This window comes from Callorhinus ursinus, unplaced genomic scaffold (genome assembly GCF_003265705.2).
Source record: "Callorhinus ursinus isolate GAN/ISIS: 27379988/994484 unplaced genomic scaffold, GSC_fseal_2.0 scaffold9, whole genome shotgun sequence".
NCBI lineage: Eukaryota > Metazoa > Chordata > Mammalia > Carnivora > Otariidae > Callorhinus > Callorhinus ursinus.
Genome location: NW_027397071.1, coordinates 19891786 through 19906686, shown reverse-complemented (window position 1 = coordinate 19906686; position 14901 = coordinate 19891786). Strand labels below are relative to the sequence as shown.

Here is a 14901-nt window from a genome sequence, read left to right as displayed (position 1 = left end):
GTGTGAAATTTGACCAGTCCAAGCAAGTAGACAGAAAGGAAGCAGGAGGTACATCTCACACCCTTCTTCTCCTCTAAACTGTTGGGAGGCAGGATGATTTTACATGGCACTCTCTGTCCCACATGACTGAGCCATCAGCTCCATTTCCTTGGGAAATGGGAGCCAGCTCTGCCATGCACCACACGGGCTCTGCTTTCCCTTCTTCCTATCCCATTTCCTTTTTCTCCCCACTCATACTGCTCTGGGGTTGTAGCCTTCAGTCAAGCATCTTCACGTGAACTTTGACGCAGCCTCTGTTTTCTAAGCTAACGCACATTGAGAAAGAAATGGATCCAAGATCTATTACAATGAGATCAGGATCTATGTAAGACCTGATATTGTGAGTTTTCAGTGTGGTTCAGGTTGGTGTCTTTCTGATCTTTCTGAATGGTATCTTTCTGATACAGCTGAGGCTGTCTTATTCACCTTTGTTCTGGCTGGCAAGAGACCGTGCACACAGTAGGTGCTTCACAGATCTTCCTTTGTATGGAATTGGAATAGGTCATCCGTGACCCAGAAAAGGAGGAAAGACTGTGATCGGATCCCGAAAAACTGAGCAGACCCTAACAATGCTACTGATTCGACACCAAGCTGTGAAAACTCTTCCTGAGGTCACTTCTTTTTCCTGGTGTTCAAAAAACAACAAATTCAAACCAGGTTGAAGAATACATAAAAGATGACATTAAAAGTGTGGTCATTCTTGGGTTAGAGTGAAAAGGAAGGCTTGGTTCAGTATGGTTCTATTTCTAGAAGAAAACAAAACTTTCTAAAAAATATGCACATGATAAAGAAGATACACTGGATATACATTAAAAAACAGCATTCAGTTGAATTTACCATATTTTAAGAATGTACCTAGGTTCTATTTTTTTTAACCACCCACATGGTCTTAAATGTTTATTTAGAATAGTAAAATACAGTGGTAGCCTCTGGTGAAACAAATAAACAAATAATAATGATCGTTCCTTGCACAAACTTTCATTCTGACACAGTTTCTCTGTCTTTACTTTTTCAGGTTCTGGTATGGATTTGGATCTGTCCTGCTGTTACACATGTGTCATTTCTGTTTTCAGATATAATAGTAAAGAGCTCATAACAGATTTCCTCAGTTCCCTATTGTGTAATTCAAAAATTAATCTACTATAAGGAAAGGAACTTCATGAATTTAAAGTATATTCATCATCACATTAAGTCATTTGCTGAACTTAAAACTGGTGCTAGAACAGCTGGTGTGATATCTCTGATTTCTTACCGCCCATTATCACCACCCCCAAAGAAATGTACATTGTAAGTGGTACAGTAACTTTGGCTCAAATACTTTTTTGTTTTTGTTGGTTTGTTTTAATGCGGGCTCTTCCAATGTAAAAAAAAAAAAATCTGTTTTAATTTGTTTTGAAGCATGCATTCATAAAGACAAAACCAACCACTGATTCTATAAAGCATTATGGGATTCCTAGAGGAGCTATGAGGAATCATGCTACCTAATGTCGCCCTCCAGGGGATGTGGAGGCCTGGGGAGAGCTTCTTCAGGTGCTACACACTGGGACAGTTCATATTTTAAGATTATAGGGGAGATTTTTTTTTTTAATTGACACCATCTATAGATTGACCTTGATATGTAGATTGCTTTCCTGTGGAAAGTAACAGACTGGTTTGACTGAAAGGAAAGCATAACTTTTCCTTTTTAAAATTTTTTTCTTTCTTTTTCTCCTCCTTTCTTTCCTTTCTTTTGTTTTTGTTGTTCTTTTTCTTTTTTTTTTTTGCTATGCGTACTTAGAAAATGATATTAAATAAAACTGAAATTAAAGAAATAGATATAGAATGTAAGAAATGTGAAAAGCACCTTTAAGATGGTATGTTACTAATTAAAGGTATTTAAAAGTAAAATTTGCTTATTTAAAAGTTGATGCTCATCACTGAAGAAAATATTTAAAGTATCCTATTCTACAGAAAGAGGCAAGCAGCATGATAAAGCCATTCATCATAGTCAGCTTAGAATTGGCAAAGCTCATGCCAAGCACAGGTTCTGTGGAAAATTTCATGGTCAATTAGGTAAATTCATGTATAAAGTGGCCTCAGCACCAAAGATCATGAAGCCAATTACTGATCATGTTTAATTTCACCCCCTTAAGTCCCAGAAGTCATTTTTCCCCCTCACCGTATTAAGATATCCAAATAAAAAGTACACTTTTTGAACACCATAGAAGGTTTCATAGTATTTTATAATGCAGAGTCATTAGTATATAAGTATTGTTAGATGTAGTCTTCTACATTTCTGAGTGGTTTTCAAGAAACCTCAGCTAAAGCTGTCTAGAATATTTTTCATGACAGCATGATGGATATAAGTGTACAATTTTAGGTATGTATTTTTCTATTTGAAATACAAATTTGAGGCACATGGTTAGTTGTTTGCATTTGTGCAAGATTCAATTTATATTATAGAAAACCTGCTGACTAGTGTTCCATTCAGGAGCATTCTGTCTTACCATTTTATGCATGTCTGTATTCAAACTAGAATAGTATTAAATGAACCTTTTATATCTTAAATATTCAAGAGTTTTATATTCAAAATTTCTTCTCGCTGTCAAACTAGTTTGCCTAAAGGCAAGGTAAGATCCTGTTGCACTCTCAAAGGTAGAATTAAATTTTATCATGGCATCCATCATAATATACAATTTGCTTAATATGCAAATAAAGAGTATATGGATTCAAAGAATAAAGGATTTTTAGGTAGTGTGTGAAATCCAAGGGACCACTTTTATAGAATAGATTCCTTTTAAATTTACATTTCTATCATTTTAATGAAAACACAGGGTAAACAAATTATAATAGAAATGTTTTAAGTTACCATTTTCCACTCAATTTTACTTCTACTGGGCTATTTTTTCATGGCAGCTCTTTATTTAAAACTAATAAAAATGGAAGAGAAGAAATAAAATAAATATAGACTAAAGAAATCATTACCTCAGCCATTTTGGAAAGTTCCATCCAGTCATTTTTGCTGTAACTGCACATGATGCTAGCAATCACGACCTTCAAAAGGAAAAAAAGGAAAGAATGTTAGTTCACATGGTTGTACACAAGGGTGTTTTGCACACAAGGGTATATTAATATTTACACATATATGTTTATAATGGTAAAGCATATCATAAAAATTAGTTTTTGATCTGTTGAAAGACAAATTATTTAAAAACAGCAGCGTATTATGGTGAGGCAAGGGATGAGATTCAGGGCTTCAGACTTAGGTTAGAGACTTTCTCATTTACTACCTTTGAATTCTTATGTAAGTTACTTAACTTCTCTGATCCTAAGCATTCTCATTTTTAAAATGGAGACAATGATCCTGACTTTGCCAACCTCAGAAAGTGATAGTGGGAATTACATAAATTTGTGTATGTGAAAGGGCTGTCTAAATTATACAATGACATGGAAATCTTCATTAATATAATTACTGGTATAGCTAAAAGTTTTAGGATATGGAAAAGAAAGAAATTAGTGTCTTCTTCAATCATATCTTATTACAACAAGGATAATAATACCTTACATATTCATAGTGCATTACAGTTTTAAACTTTGTTAAATGTTGATTATTTAACTATAGTCTTACAGTAAGCCTATAACAGAGGCTATACAGAGTAGTAGTTACTACTACCTGCTCTGAAGCTGGAATGTCCAGATTAGAACTTTGACTCTATCCCTTACTGTGTAGGCAAATCATTTAGTTTCTTCATTGGTTAAATATGGATAATTGTACTACCTACCCAGAAAAGTGTTAACAGAAATTGCTAAAAGCTTATATAGCTCTTATGATGTGCTAGGTACTGTTTTAATGGTTTTTACTTCACTCACTTAATCATTCCCAACATTATTCTTCCCATTTTACAGATGAAGGTGCTGAGGCACTGAGTAGAAGTCACATAGCTAATAAGAAGCAGAGGCAGGACGCAGACCCAGGCAGTTTGACTGGGAGTCTGTGCTTTTAACCACTAGATTTTGCTGGCCCAAAATAAGTATTCAATATACATCAGTAATTTTTTATCATTAGCATTTAAAGACTGAGATTGAGATGCAAAGAGTTTGTGCCAAGCCTAAAGTCACAGATTCTAGTAGAAGAGTCCACTCAAAGTCCTTATGCTCTCACCACATGCAGCTCTTTTTATGTATGTCTAGAAAACAAAACAAAGATATGTTGGAAAAGTTGGATGAATGCTTTCGACATTGAGAGAAACAGAAAATAAGTTGTGACCATATTGGAGAGAGTTCTGAAAGCCATGAAGACAACAAGCCTGTCTGTAACGTTAAGTTAATTTTTTCTCTCCTGAGAGACTATCATCTCCACGAGAGCTGGGACTACTCTGCATCATTCATCATTTTATCTACAATAACCAGTATGGTGTTTGGCACACAATAAGACTGAGTGAATAAATGAACGAGGTCACCAGAGATTTAGGGGAGTTGCTTTATCAGCTCATCCTTTTAAAAGTAAGCAGAAATGAATATCATGAGTCAGAGAAGGAAAAAATAAACAATTGATTAAAACTGTTGGCAAATAATTACTATGAGCCAAAGTGAAGAGTAAGCAGGGCTAATGCGGGTGTTGGTTTGGTGATGGAGAAGAGGATCAGATGTTAGAATACACAGGACTTATGTCCTAGAGGGAGCAATTGAGAAAGAGGAATCAAAAGATCTGAGAGTCTGAATCTGAGGGACCGAGAGAAATCTCAGAACATTAGTCAGATAAAGGTGGGACAATGACAAGAAATAAGAAGCCAGGTTCAGATAGATTCCTCTATACAGAGAGGAACAAAGGGAAGAAAGTAAATGATGAACAAAGGAGGACAATTGAGAATGCCTAATTATTTGGGGACAAGTTCAGGATTCAACATTTGTGTCCAGTGAAGATGCAGCTTTTAAGAATTTGGAGAAAAATGTAATAATGATCCAAGGCCTTTTCTCTAGTGGCTAAAAGAAAGGAGCGGGGGAGTCAAATTCCATGCTTGCCCATTTGCAAACTAAAAAAGGGTCACCAGGATAAATTATGAACCTTCAGTTAAGAGATAATCTTTCTGCCCTTTCCACGTCATCTAAGATCTCAGGGATATCCTGCCCTGCTCCCCAGTTTGAAATGGACCAGTGAGGAATACCACAGGGTACACCAGATCTTCTAGGACCAAACTAATACCTCCTGGTGAATATCCCTTGCATGAAAAAATAAGGGACTCCATTTGAGAGGAAAATCAACTGGGGGCAGGTGGAACAGATTCCTATTGTCCTCAGTGGCTTCAAGGTCAAGTAAATACAAAACAAACAAATTTTAAAAACAAAACAGTTAATACAGGCACCTGGATAGCTCAGTGAGTTAAGCATCTGCCTTCAGCTCAGATCAAGATCCCAGGGTCCTGGAATCAAGTCCCACATCGGGCTCCTTGCTCAGTGGGGAGCCTGTTTCTCCCTCTCCCCTCTCCCTCTGCTGCTCCCCCTGCTTGTGCTCTCTCTCTCTGTCAAATAAATAAAAATCTTAAAAAAAAAAACCCCAAACTAAAAAACCGTTAATACAAAGATTTAGGAAATGGGTGGAGGCCCTAGGCTTGTTGCTAAAACATTAAAGGCAGGGTTAGATCCAAAGATTCACACATGGATGGAGTTCCATGATAGGGCAAGAAGAATATAAGAGAAAATGAGAAAAGCAGGCAGTAGCTAAATCTCTGGGAGCTGAACCTTGTGGGAGCTTGGGTTTTACTATAGGAGCAATGGGGGCCAGTGAAAGGTTTAAAGGAGGGTGATAATATAATCTCATCTACATTTGCAAAAGATGCTTTTCATTAAATTAGAGGGAATGGAGTGAAGGTGTTTTAGGATGAAAACTTGTCCCTACAAGTTAGGTTGAAATAATGTGCCTTGCATAATATCCATAGAGATGCAGAGAAGTGGACAGTTCTGAGCTGGAACCAATAAGACTGGTCAGTGGTTAGATTCAGAAGATGAGAGAAAAGGCGAGATTAAGGATAACCCCTAGATTACTGGCTTGAACTACGGAGTAGAATGTAGACACTTTCCTGAGATGGAACAAGGCCTGGGAAAATAACTAATGGGGGATTATTAAGACGTTCAGTTTTAATATATTACACATAAAATGTCTAGTAAGCATCTCATTAGTGAGGACATAAATTGTATCACTGTATTCATGAATCTAGAATTCACTAAAGAGGGAAGGGATGAAGGTGTACATTTTAGAAACTTCGACATATAACAGTATTTAAAGCTACCTGGTTAGGTGACTTCAAAGGGAAGAGAATGAAATAGATAAAAAGAGGGCCCGGGATGCCACCTGAGAATGTGAGGTCACAAATGCCAAGAGGGGTAAGTGTTCCAAAAAGTAAAGAGCAACCCACGCTGGTGAATACTTCTGAGAGTTTGCATAAGAGAACAGAGAATTGTCCGTGCGGTTTGGCAATACAGAAACCATTGGTACCCTTTGCAAGAAGGGTTTCCGTGAAGCAGGGGGGACAGTCGTCAGACTGGAATAGGCTGAGTGAACAGAATATGAAGGGGAGAGAAGTGATACACACATCTCTCCCAAGATTTTGGTGGGCTAGTTAAAAGATAAATGGGGCAGTAGATGAAGAGTTATGGGAAGTTTAGTGAGAGATGTTTTTTTTCATAGGCCATATTTGAGTATGTTTTTATGCTTGTGGGAATGATCTGGAAAAGAGGAAGAACCTGCTGAGAAGGCAAGAGGTGATGATGAATCCGTTGCATAAGTAGAGGAAGTAACCTCTGATAAGAGCAGAGGCACTGTTTCCAGTTTGATGGAGTGGAAGAGAAAAGTAGAGACAAAAAATAGGTACGGATACACTTGAGTTTATAGATTTGGTATGGAAAAGGTGAAATTATCCTTCCTGGGGTTTACATTTTCTTAAGTGGTAGATGAGGTCTCTTGACAGGAAAGAGAATGAGGGACAGAGATTTAAAAATATGGGGGAGAGATGGGAGTACTGGAGCTGCCATCCAAGAAAATGGGAAAGCAAGTTTACCAAGAGCTCATGGTTAAGATTCCTAAGGCCACGAATGCACATGTATTTAATCAGGATTGGCAATGTTTCTGGAAAGGGAGATTAATTAGTAAAAGCAAAAGGATAAAATGATTTAGAACACTGGAACACAGATCAGAGCCCCTGTTTTACAGAATATTTTATAATTGAGACCCATCTTATCAAGACAGGTTTTTGGTGCTTTGGTCATTAAAATGTGATGTGTTTCAGGAGAGGGCATTCTTATACCTAATTCTGCTTTACAAAGAATATTTTTAAATCACATTTTTACATAGCTTGACTTTCATTTTGATTCATGAATACTGAATATAACTTAAAATGTATACTCTTTGTGTAGACATCTAATTGCTATGATACATTAATATTCTAAAGCATATAAAATGCCAGCTATAATAATTTATGAATCAAATTTTGCATGTTGTTTGTCCTAGAAAAATCCCTCAAAAGTTAAAAATAGGACACTTATTCTGAAAAAAAAAAGCAAAACAAAACAGTATTGAATGCTTCTATTGTCATCCTTCCTAATTTTTAAATTAAAGAATCACGATTCATGATTAAATTATTTTTAAAATTACTCTTATGGAAATAATAAAATGATTTTATTAAGCATTTTTTTTCAAACTCAATTATAATGAAGTTTGCACATCAGAAATTAAGGTGAAGAACAACATAAAACTTCGAATTGGTTATAAGCTGGCTATCTCCTCAAACTCCCATTTACTTAAAGTGTGTGCTTTAAACACTTATGTTGGCAACACTGTTTTGGTATTCTATAACTATACTATGAACTACATTGGAAATTCAGTCAACAGTTCAGCTTCAAGACAACTTAAATTTTTTAGTAGGGAAAAACTGTGTAGTGACAAAGGTGAACAACTGTAAATTACAAGTAGCTGAGTTAGGTTTTGTCAAACAATTTAACAATATTATCCCTTAACACTACTGGGATTATATCCAGGAGGAAAAATAGCATGAGACATGTGATTTCCAAAGACATTTAAACTAAGAAAATGTTTAGTAAATATTAATTAACTGTACAACATTCAAATTTTAACTGTTCTTTATACTGTAGTACAAATAAGCAAAAGTGAGGTTGGTACAATTTTCCTAAAATGTACACACTGAGAATAGGACATTAAAAGTGAAATTCATAAGTTCTTCAAATTTTATACGGGTACTGCTTATTTAATGTATGCAGATGAGAAGAGTATTCTTAAAGTTGTCTTTTCATATTATTTAAAAATTCATCATTTCTTTGTTTATTTTGGGACTAACAAATGTGTTGCTTATACAACTATTCCTAACATAGAAAAGTCATATTTCAAGTTAAACAAATATACACATAGTTTCCATAGAAAAATCAGACGTTTTCCACTAGAACAGGAAAAACAACAACAACAAAAAACACTAGACTATTCAGGAACTATAGTAATCGCTGCTTTTTCCTCTTCTTTTGATCACTTCTTTATATATTTCATCTAGTTTTTGTCCCTATTGTGTTTAGGGACTCATCTCCCCAAGGTCACCAGTGACCTCAACAAATATATTAGATAATTTTCCACACAAATCTTTACTGGAACTCTCTTCAGCACTTAGACAGTGAACCACTCCAGCTTGCCAAAACCCTCCTCCATAGGAGCTTTGGAGATACCTCCTTTCCCTACTTGTATTTTTCTTGTTCCTTCTCAGGCTCTTCTACCTCTGGCCACCTTTTACATGATAATGCCCCCAGGGTCTACTCATGGTCCTCTTTTGGTATCACTTCATACACATTCTTAGACATCACATTTGCCATGATTTCAGATAATATTTGTATGTAGAAATTTATAAAGTGTACACCTCCAACCTCTATCTTTCTCTTAAGTTCAAGAACAGCATATCCAACTACTTTCTAACCCCTAGATTCAATTTGCCCAAAATCAAACTTACACTTCTCTGCCCTGAATTTCCTTATTTCTTCATGTTAAATATACTCCACCCTTTCATCCCAAGTTAGAAAACTAGGAGATTTCTTTTTTCTCTCCCTTTCTCATTGCCTACACCAAGTATACTCCAGTCCACTGGTTCTCAAACTTAGCTAAGCTTTGAAATCCCCTGAAGACAATAGTAATAATAATAATTAATAATAATAATAACCCTAAGGATTCTAAGGTCATTTGTATGTAGTTAGGCCTAGGTATCAGGGTCTTTCAAAGATCTCCAGGTAATTCTATGCACAGGAAAAGTTTGAGAAGTACTGCTCTAGTTTACTTCCCAATGATCTCTTCTAAGTATTTCTGATTCTTCATCATGACTGTCTTAGTTAAGATGTTCATCACTGCTCCCCTGGATTACTGAAGTAGCTTCCTTATTAGTCTCCTTATCTCTCTTTTCAGCCAATGCCATCTGGCAGATCCTTCTAAAGACACAAACCTGATCATATCACACTTCTTTTTCAACTCCAACTTCAGGATAAAGTCCAGTTTTTTAATAAGCTAGCTATACAAGACCACAATGCTACTTTTACTCCAACCACATTGAATTACTGTTCTTTCTGAATATAACATGTATTCTGCATTCTCCTGACCATATGTCTATTCCTTTTGTCTGAATGAATAAGCAATGGTCCCTGTGCTCTAGGAGCATATGGTATAATAAAGCAGACATATGTAAATTGATACAAAAATAACTATAGTGTATGAGCCAGGATATAATGAGAGTAGAAAGGAAGAGTGATTATTTATACCTGTGTAAATCAGGGAAGATATCCTAGAAAAGCAACTCTTACTAGATTTGGAAATCATCCATGGGTGTTTATTGGAAACTGATTAGAAAGAAAAGAGGCAAGAGTATTCCAGGTGGAGTGAGCAACAGAAGCAAAGGCATGGGATGCCATGTTTAAGGAATATACTCTAAGAAATCTCAAGTAGTTCAATTTAGTGTTGGGGGGAAATGAATGGATATACTTCATGGGGGAATGGAGCTGGATGCATAGGTATGAACCAGGTTTATCCAGGCAAGGGTCTAAAACCATGGTCTCCAACCATCTGGGCATTTGGATCTGAATTTTAGATTATTCTAGCCAGTAAATTCCTGCTTCTCATCTGAACATTACCTTCTCTAGGAAGCCTTCACTGTGTACCCTGCCCCCCTGATTATGTCAGGCATCCCTCTTCTGAAATCCCACAGCATCCTTTCCATTTCTCTGTTACAACATTTATAATATTACATTAAATTGTTGTTTGTGTGTTTTTGAAAAGATGACTGAAGTTTTGGGGGACAGGGCTTTTTTCATTCTCTATATCTCTAGCACCTAATATTAAACCTTGTACATAAGTGGGATTCAATAAATATTTGTTTCAAAGGAATATTGGAATATGTAGCTGAGAAATGGAATTCCAAGTTATGTACATTTTTATTACCAATCCCAATATCGAAATGTAAGTAAATTTCTACATTCTAGAGAGAGAATGAGAAGGACAGATAGGTGGTATAAGGTAAGAGGTTCAGAAACCTCTTATAAAGGATATTTTATATCAAAGAATAATAATCCATTATATATATTTATATATGTACACTTAATGCACATTTTCCGACACATTATCTCATTTATTCCACACAATAATTTTGAATTTAGAAAACATTATACTGAGAATAATGAGCACAGATCATTTATTTTACCAGGGTCAAGTTAATCAATAGCAGAAGCAAGGATTAAGTTCAGGTCTTTTGCCCCCAAGTTCCTCTCTACTACATTAAGACTATACCATATTGATTTCCTATCCTTTCAATTTACATTAGAGATTCCAGTTGATTTTGCATCCTTAACCCTCTTGTGGTAGAGTACTTGGAAAAAAAAAAGAAGTGTTCCTCTCCCTGTATTCATGTTCCTTTGCAATGTCACTGTGCAGCTAACCCATCAAGTGGGCGATTTATTTACCCACCCCTGGAATCTAGACTGACTCTGTGACTTGTTTTGATCAACAGAACATGGCAAAACCAATGTTGTGCAAGTGCCAAACCAAGGCTTGAAGAGGCATTGTCCTCTTCTGCTGACTCTGTTGAAGTCCTGCCTAGCCATGTGATCAAGCTGGAACAGCCTGTTATAGGATCAGAGCACATGGAACAGGGATGAGCCATCTAGCTGAGGCTACCAAAGACCAGCCAGCCCCTAGCCCACCTGGTAGTTGACTACAGATAAAGTGACATGAGCTGAGACAAGAACCATCCAGCTTAGCACAGCCCAAATTGCTAACACACAGAATTCTGAACTAAATTAATAGTTGTTCCAATCCACTAAATTTGGGGTGAAGCATATGTTGTGTACTGACATGTACCAAGCCCTGTGTTAAGCATTTCACATGCATATCTCTAATCCTTAGAACAACATGACAATATAGAAATTATCAACCCCATTTTACAGATAGGGAAAAAAAAACTTATTTCAAGAGGTTAAACAACTATTCATGGTTGTTCAGCTAATAAGAGTAAATCCAAGTCTTGAATTATCTGGCTATATTTTTTTTCCTCTGAATCATTTTTCTGTGTTCCTTAATCATACATTTATAGAAAACCTTGTGGGTTTATTTTTATACTTGGTGGATTTCATTCAATGCATGACAGTTTTTATTACTTGCATTCTCAGAGGCTAACCTTATTTTGATGTTCTTGGCCAATGCGTGATTTCAATATAACTCCATGAATCCCATCTGAGCTTGATAGACAGATGGAACGGCCTAGGAAATCATAAAGTCAGAGGGAAGACCAAGTGCGCAACACCTAATGAGTGATTCACTGTTTCCTAAGAACTTAAACATGTTAAGGAATGAAGATAGGACAGTGCAGGCCCTTTACAACCTGGCCCCAAATCCACTGCTGTTCTTTATCTTGGCACACCAAACTGAGTCCCCTGTCTATACTGCCCACCAGATGTCTTTTTAGGACATCCCCCATGCTGGTCTTTCTCCTTAAGAGTACCACCCTATTCCTCTGACAGTATATCTCCTATTTATTCTTCAAGGTCTAACTCAGAGCTCATTTCTATCATACCACCTCAATGATCTCTGAGATAGAATCACTGTTTTTATTGCGTATTTGAGTGCAGTGCACTTACTTCTATTCCAGTTCCTGTCACAGTGCCTCAAAGATGCATGTTTATTTATACCAATGTCTTCTCTTATGCCATTCAATGGAAGAACAGGCTAATTTTTATTCACCTTTGCTTTTTATCATTTAGTTCAGCATTGCATAGCACCTAATGTACTTTATAAATAAATATCTATAGAAGGAAGGATGGCCTTTTGTTATTTTATTATTAATTTTTAAAAATTTTCTGGTTCATCCCTATAAAGATTATTGTACTTGCTGCAATCATGGAGAATAAACACATATATGAAACTGCCATGACTCCCATATATTTTTATACCTATAGGCCATTTGCTGTCTTCATAGCATGACTTTGGCACTGACTTTAATCTAAGATGATTAATTGGATTCGAGTTCTATCACTCTTGACCCTTCACTGCGGTTGCAGTAAGTCAACTGAAACCATGAGATTTGAATTTACTGTACACAAAAAAAGGTGTGTTTCCTACATAAAACTGTGTATGAGATTTCATTTTGCTTTTACTTAAAAGGTCATAAAACATTGCCTCTTTTAATGTGGTTCATTCAGGAATACAGCCTTTCAAAGACACATAAAAGGGCTGATTTGAAAAATGTTATGAAGCATCTATATTCCAATTTTAAACTTTTTCTATTTAGAGGCTATAACAAATCTGCATTTAATGAACAGCTTTTATAAATTAATAAGGCTAATAATTAATACAGTGCTAAAATGTAATATAGGAATTTGAAAAAAAAAAAGAGGTTAAAAAGAAAGTAATGAAGACTCAAGATAATTACATGGAATGATGCACTGCATTAAATAGTTAGGGCACTTCTTCCAATACCATACATATAGCACATGGGTGTTGTAAAGACTATTGAAACATTTTCTGTAAAGACTTTAAATTCCCAAATGAAACTTTTATGTAAATAGTAAGTGTTATTGTAATTATTTTATGAGATGTAGCTCTTTTGCTCTCATTAACTATGATTGCATGTTTAACGCACATTCAGTTAGATAATTCTGTTGTGTGAGTTAGTGGTATCGTGTCTTAAGTACTGGATGGTAAGCTTCTGGAGGACATAGGCTGGGTCTTCTATCTCAGCGTATATCTCTCTTGTGGGCTGGGACTGCCTGTTCTGTTTACCAAAGTACTTGAGCCCTGTGAGGGACTCACAAAAGATTTGTTGAATGTAGAAATAAATAACATAGTTGATGTGCAATATATGCTTGTTAAATGCAATGCTTTTAAGAAGTCAAGGACTTCTAAAAACACACAACTTACTCTTTTCCAAATATATGTTACTACTTTACAGAAATTCTATAGGACAGCTTAAATTCAATTCACTGTGGGACGTGCTGTTCACCGTTGGAAGACTGTGCCCTCACTGCTCCCTCCACATTACATATTCTTTCCCATACATCCACAGGCACTCCCCCACACCTCCTTCCAGTCTCTGCTCAAATGGCGTTGCCTCAGTGACACTCTATTGTAAAGACTGCAAACCATTCCCTCCCAGCCCTATTTTCTTTGCATTGCACTTTCTATCATTTTCTTATTTACTATATTTAATGTCTTTCTCCCGTCAGCTGGGATGTAAACTCCACTAGAGTAAGAATTGTTGTTTTGGATACAAAACAGTGCCAGCATGTAGTAGATGCCCCATACTTGGGAAATGAGTGATCAAATACAAACATATTATTTAATTGTCTTTCTGCATCAGCTACCTGATCTATAAAATGGGAATGATTTGGGTTACCACACTTATTTCATAGTGATTATTCTGAGAATTACATGGTGTTGTGTATTTGACATTAAATACTTTTCAATGAAATCTGATGATAATTTTTATGACGAAGAGAATAATGTCATATTCAGATTTGCCATTTTCTACAATTTAGTTAGAGTGCAAACAATGACATTTTGAAGTAGTGCAATACTTTGGTTTTAAACATCCACAGATAAGACTTTTAAAAATATGTCCTTGGAAAGGGTAGAAAGCATCTTTATATGCTCCTTTGATCTTTCTATATTATCACATTGTGGGCATTTTATATTTGTAAATTAACATATTTTTTAAAAAGGAATGGATCCACAGAATAAAATCTTATAGATAGATTCATATTTTATAGATATTTAAGAATATTTTTAGATTTCACTAAAATGCTAGAAAATTCACTAATATCTAGGACACCTTTTTATTAAATTATGTTTCTTGGCTCACGTTGCTTTATCAGAATTGAGATTAATTTTTTTTTCCTATTTACCCAGGAAAAATTCTAGGAACTGTGATCCACAACCATGTATATATATCCCTGATTTGACAGATCCAAAGAGGGCCGCTATTCTAAACAGATGCCATGTTAAAGACAGAGTGTATGCTAGGACTGGCTGCAGTCTTGGGGGAGGAAAGGTTGGGAAGTGGGGTGGGAGTTAGGAATCATGCTCTTTACCTGAGAGGTCTAAAGGGCATGCATTCTCAACCACCAAGCTGTCAGCCTTTCTTATAATGTTCTGCATGAGACCTAAGTATTTCCATTGCACCTGTGTTTCTGCTATGCGCTTCTGTAAATACTCACTCATCACCTTTCCTCCCCCTGAGGCCATCTCCTTCAGTAGAGAAGGAGCTGAGGGAAAAGTGGCTGACTGAATAAACTAAGGATCCTGTGTACTCTTCTTACACAAATGATCCCATTTTCACTTCTTTTCTGCTCTCCTTTTTT

At 36.0% G+C, this 14901-nt stretch overlaps 1 protein-coding gene across 2 annotated transcripts in view; it reads right to left on the bottom strand.

Annotated features, from left to right (window-relative positions):
* The window catches only part of DPYD (dihydropyrimidine dehydrogenase), a 798492-nt gene that overhangs the window by 272309 nt on the left and 511282 nt on the right, over positions 1–14901 (bottom strand). For both annotated transcript variants that reach the window (XM_025872261.2, XM_073896265.1), the window contains exon 15: positions 3004–3072. In XM_025872261.2, coding sequence (XP_025728046.1) covers positions 3004–3072 — 69 coding nt within the window. The remainder of the gene's footprint in view (positions 1–3003; positions 3073–14901) is intronic.